At 44.1% G+C, this 5,944-nt stretch overlaps 1 protein-coding gene across 1 annotated transcript; it reads left to right on the top strand.

The window, feature by feature from the left end:
• Positions 1 to 2,107: 2,107 nt before the first annotated feature.
• Positions 2,108 to 5,576, top strand: LOC128658280 (autotransporter adhesin BpaC-like). Its single transcript, XM_053712815.1, has 3 exons — positions 2,108 to 2,581; positions 2,624 to 4,541; positions 5,503 to 5,576. Exons 1-3 carry the CDS (start codon positions 2,108 to 2,110, stop codon positions 5,574 to 5,576), a joined length of 2,466 nt encoding a protein of 821 aa, XP_053568790.1.
• The last annotated feature ends 368 nt before the right edge of the window (positions 5,577 to 5,944 follow it).

The following is a 5,944-nucleotide window of genomic DNA, read 5'->3' as shown; positions in this document are numbered from 1 at the left end:
CTTGGTTTAGTCTCATACTTCTCGTATATCAGATAATGTCAAGTCTTATATCTCACCTTGTTTTATTGCTTAATCAAATGTTAAAGGATAAGCTATTGTGTCTCAATTAGGAAAACTTTATAATACCCTATGTATCACGCTAATGTTTCTATATATTGATGCAAAAGGTGGTGTCTGTTGATTTTAATCTAGTTACATACGACTAATATAAATCTGTGTACATAGACAATTAGGCTGGAGGGCCAAACTCATACCTGATACTAGAGTGACATTTCAATAATTGGCGGAGCCTTGCTTCGGGAAAATAACCTGTGGCTGCCTTGACAGATAATTAAAATCGTGCATAGACAGACACCCTACACTACTTCCATTACAAACGGAAACTGACATCTATTACACCTTGCTATTTCACCACACCATATACGTACCAACCCCATTTATCATATTGCATATTGTTCCCCTTATATATTAGCCCTGTACCACTTCATAATGAAGGATCTAACTGTCAGTATCTTATGACATTGGGTTTATAACTCCTACACATAGGTTCCTTGGCATTGGGCTCTAATTTGGACAACCAGAATTCTTATGTCTAATATAGGGGGTTGCCTCTTGGTTTCGTTTGATCAAGATATCTTAATAAGTCTCCCCTATTTAGTACTGCAAATATAAAAATATTCTTTCTAAGGGTGGACTTTTCTTGTTTTATAGCATGAGGCTTATATCTCTAATGATCTATATATATTTTCCTAGCCGCTCATAAAAGCCTCAAAAGCAGGTTCTGACAAATAGAGGCCATATATCTGAATTAGCCTGACTTACATTTCATAGTGGCTAAAGAAAAGCCTAGGAGCTGTAACTGTTAAGATTTTTAGTTCTGTTTGTTTATTTGTTTGTTTTGTTGTTGTTTTGTTCGTTTTGTTGGACTAATTATAAAAAACCCAACAATGTGGTCACATAGGAAGTGTAAGGAAAGGCGTAAGTTGACTGACATATCCCTAATTTTGGTACTACAACCCAAATCCTATGTTAACCTTATATACTCAAACTATATTGTAATACGGTGATATCGCAATACTTATCTACTCTCGCACAGTGAGAGTACATTCTATCATAAGAGTATATACTAGTATATCATCTATTTGAAATGTCCTGAACTTTGGTACTAGAACACACATTTTATATTAGCCTTGTATACTTACACTACATTGTAACACTGTGTTGCTGCAGAACTTTTCTTTTCTTGCCCTGTGTGGCATAGTGACATGTGCACTTTTTTTCCTTTGTGTTTTTGTGTACCCATTGTTGGTTATAAATAAAATATAAAAAAAAAAAAAATCAGCAGATAAGGCAAGTCAGGCAGGCACAGGCTCAGCAGCAGTAGGGCAAGTTCAAGCAAAATCAGCAGATAAGTAAGGTCAGGCAGGCAGGCAGGCACCGGTTCGGCATTAGTAGGGCAAACTCAAGCAAAATCAGCAGATAAGGCAAGTCAGGCAGGAACAGTCTTGGCAGCAGTAGGGCAAGTTCAAGTAGAATCAGTAGATAAGGCAGGTCAGGCAGACACAGGCTCAGCATCGGTAGGGTAAGTCCAAGTAGAATAAGTAGAAAAGGCAGGTCAAGCAGACACAGGCTCGGCAGCAGTAGCACAAACTCAAGTAGAATTAGCAGATAAGGCAAGTCAGACAGGCACAAGCTCATCAACAGTAGGACAAACTCAAGTAGAATCAACAGATAAGGCAAGTCAGGCAGGCATATGCTCGGCACCATTAAGGTAAACTCAAGCAGAATCGGTAGATAAGACAGGTCAGGCAGGCACAGGCTCGGCAAGAGTGGGGCAAGGTCAAGTAGAATTAGTAGATAAGGCAGGTCAAGCAGACACAGGCTCGGCAGCAGCAGGACAAACTCAAGTAGAATCAGCAGATAAGGCAAGTCAGACAGACATGTGCTTGGCACCATTAAGGCAAACTCAGAATTGGCAGATAAGACAGGTCAAGCAGGCACAGACTCAGCAACAGTAGGGCAAGTTCAAGTTGAATAAGTAGATAAGGCAGGTCAGGCAGGCACAGGCTCTGCACCAGTAGGGAAAATTCCAGTAGAATCAGCAGATATGGCAGGTCAGGCAGACACAGGGTTGGCAGGAGTAGGGCAAATTCAAGTAGAATCAGTATATAAGGCAGGTCAGGCAGACACAGGCTCGGCAGCAGTAGGACAAGTTCAAGTAGAATCTGTAGATAAGGCAGTTCAGGAAGACATAGGCTTGGCAGCAGTAGGGCAAACTCAAATAGAATCAATAGATAAGGCAGGTCAGCTAGACACAGGCTTGGCAGCAGTAGGGCAAACTCAAGTAGAATCAGCAGATAAGGGGGGTCAGCCAGACACAGGCTTGGCAGCAGTAGGACAAACTCTAGTAGAATCAATAGATAAGGCAGTTCAGGCAGACACAGGCTCGGCAGAAGTAGGGCAAACTCAAATAGAATCAGTAGATAAGGCAGATCAGGCAGACACAGGCTCGGCAGCAGAAGGGCAAACTCAAGTTGAATCAGTAGATAAGGCAGATCAGGCAGACACAGGCTTGGCAGCAGTAAGGCAAACTTAAGTAGAATCTGTAGCTAAGGCAGTTCAGGCAGACAAAGGCTTGGCAGCAGTAGGGCAAACTCAAGTAGAATCAGCAGATAAGGCAGGTCAGCCAGACACAGGCTTGGCAGCAGTAAGGCAAACTCAAGTAGAATCTGTAGATAAGGCAGATCAGCTAGACACAGGCTTAGCAGCAGTAGGGCAAACTCAAGTAGAATCAGTAGATAAGGCAGATCAGGCAGACACAGGCTTAGCAGCAGTAGGGCAAACTCAAGTAGAATCAGCAGATAAGGGGGGTCAGCCAGATACAGGCTTGGCAGCAGTAGGACAAACTCAAGTAGAATCAGTAGATAAGGCAGTTCAGGCAGACACAGGCTCGGCAGCAGTAGGGCAAACTCAAGTAGAATCAATAGATAAGGCAGGTCAGTCAGACACAGGCTCGGTAGCAGTAGGGCAAACTCAAGTAGAATCAGCAGATAAGGCAGGTCAGTCAGACACAGGCTCAGCAGCAGTAGGGCAAACTCAAGTAGAATCAGTAGATAAGGCAGATCAGCCAGACACAGGCTTGGCAGCAGTAGAGCAAACTCAAGTAGAATCAATAGATAAGGCAGTTCAGGCAGACACAGGCTCGGCAGCAGTAGGGCAAACTCAAGTAGAATCAGTAGATAAGGCAGATCAGGCAGACACAGGCTCAGCAGCAGTAGGGCAAACTCTAGTAGAATCAGTAGATAAGGCAGATCAGGCAGACACAGGCTCGGCAGCAGTAGGGCAAACTCAAGTAGAATCAGTATATAAGGCAGTTCAGGCAGACACAGGCTCGGCAGCAGTAGGGCAAACTCTAGTAGAGTCAGTAGATAAGGCAGATCAGGCAGACACAGGCTCGGCAGCAGTAGGGCAAACTCAAGTAGAATCAATAGATAAGGCAGATCAGGCAGACAAAGGCTCGGCAGCAGTAGGGCAAACTCAAGTAGAATCAATAGATAAGGCAGATCAGGCAGACAAAGGCTCGGCAGCAGTAGGGCAAACTCAAGTAGAATCAATAGATAAGGCAGATCAGGCAGACAAAGGCTCGGCAGCAGTAGGGCAAACTCAAGTAGAATCAATTGATAAGGCAGATCAGGCAGACAAAGGCTCGGCAGCAGTAGTGCAAACTCAAGTAGAATCAGTAGATAAGGCAGATCAGGCAGACAAAGGCTCGGCAGCAGTAGGGCAAACTCAAGTAGAATCAATAGATAAGGCAGATCAGGCAGACAAAGGCTCGGCAGCAGTAGGGCAAACTCAAGTAGAATCAGTAGATAAGGCAGATCAGGCAGACAAAGGCTTGGCAGCAGTAGGGCAAACTCAAGTAGAATCAGCAGATAAGGGGGGTCAGCCAGACACAGGCTTGGCAGCAGTAGGGCAAACTCAAGTAGAATCAGTAGATAAGGCAGATCAGGCAGACAAAGGCTCGGCAGCAGTAGGGCAAACTCAAGTAGAATCAATAGATAAGGCAGATCAGGCAGACACAGGCTCGGTAGCAGTAGGGCAAACTCAAGTAGAATCAGCAGATAAGGGGGGTCAGCCAGACACAGGCTTGGCAGCAGTAGGACAAACTCAAGTAGAATCAGTAGATAAGGCAGATCAGGCAGACACAGGCTCGGCAGCAGTAGGGCAAACTCAAGTAGAATCAGCAGATAAGACAGATCAGCCAGACACAGGCTTGGCAGCAGTAGGGCAAACTCAAGTAGAATCAGTAGATAAGGCAGTTCAGGCAGACACAGGCTCGGCAGCAGTAGGGCAAACTCAAGTAGAATCAATAGATAAGGCAGATCAGGCAGACAAAGGCTCGGCAGCAGTAGGGCAAACTCAAGTAGAATCAGTAGATAAGGCAGATCAGGCAGACACAGGCTCGGCAGCAGTAGAAGAAAAGAGCACTGTATTATGTACAATCTCAGTTGTGAGCAGTGTTGCCTCTAATGCCATATTTTGTGAGCAGCCCAGCAGTGAAACAGTTAAAGTGAATGTAAATTTTGATGCTAATGTGCCCGGTTTTTAAAAATTTGATTAAAAACAGGGGCACTTTAATTCAGCAAAATTTACATTTCACTCCTGGGGGCCTATCTATCCAGCTCTGAACGGACTCTCCAGAAATACAAGTTATGGAGCAGCAGTCACAAAGATCGCTGCTCCATAACCATGTCCGCCTGCTCTGAGCAGGCGGACAGGAATCGCCGGAATTCAACCCGATCAAGTACGATCGGGTTGATTGACACTCCCTGCCGCGAGTCTGCAGGGGGCGGCGTTGCACCAGCAGCTCTTGTGAGCTGCTGGTGCAATGCTGAATACGGAGAGCGTATTGCTCTCCGCATTCAGCGATGTCTTGCGGACCTGATCCGCACTGTCAGATCAGATCCGCAAGACATTTGATAAATAGCCCCCTGTTGTGAAAAAAAAACTTACCTTTTAATCTTTACAGCAGCTCCAGCTTCCTCCACCCATTGCAAAGCCTCTTCCTGGGTCGAAAATGAGGAATCCGGCTTCCTCCAATCATGGCTTTGAATCAGTCACTGATTTCCCGGGGGGGTGGGAAGCTGTGATTGGAGGATGACCTATCCATCATTTCTGACATCAGAAATGGCTTGCGACGACCAGAGAAAGCTGGAGCTGCTGTGAAGATTAAAAGGTAAGTATTTTTTCACAACACGAGTGAAATGTAAATTTTGATTAATTAAAGTGCCCCTGTTTTTAATCGAATTTGTAAAAACTGGGCACTTTAGCATCAAAATTGACATTCAATTTAATCAGTGAAGCACACCCTGCAATTAGCAAAGAATATACAATGCAGACAGCAAAGTATGGTTACTTTATTAACTGCTTCACTGCTGGGCCGCTCACAAAATGTGGCTTTAGAGGGAACACTGGTTGTGAGTTGATTTATTTTTGTTACAGATGAGTTGGCAGTCTCCTTGACTAATCTTCTGGTTTTCTCTGACATTGGTGTCATATTTTCATCAGACACATAACATAAGGTGTTGTTATTTTCAATTACATATTAGGGGTCTCTCGAATTTCTGGATTTTATTTATCCTGAAAGAGATAGACACAGCCCCTCCTACTTCTAGTATTGTAAACCTGTATGTATTGTGTCCAGTCATTGCAACATTGTGCATCACCAAAGGCTATCTGCAAGGTCAACTGACCACTTTTATGAATGAGAAGATTCTCCTCATTTAAGTAAATTGTTTCATGAGAGTATACAGTTATTTTGAGACAAGGGCTTTCACATGTATCTATGGAAAAACCAAAACACACTCTCCTCTAGATGCAAGGAGTTACGTGCTTCCAGATTTAAAATATGTACCCAACCAGGGGGGCATTTACCCCTACTTAA

This window comes from Bombina bombina, chromosome 4, assembly GCF_027579735.1.
Source record: "Bombina bombina isolate aBomBom1 chromosome 4, aBomBom1.pri, whole genome shotgun sequence".
Lineage (NCBI taxonomy): Eukaryota > Metazoa > Chordata > Amphibia > Anura > Bombinatoridae > Bombina > Bombina bombina.
Note: the sequence above shows the minus strand (reverse complement) of the source record. Positions and strands in the feature narration are given on the sequence as shown.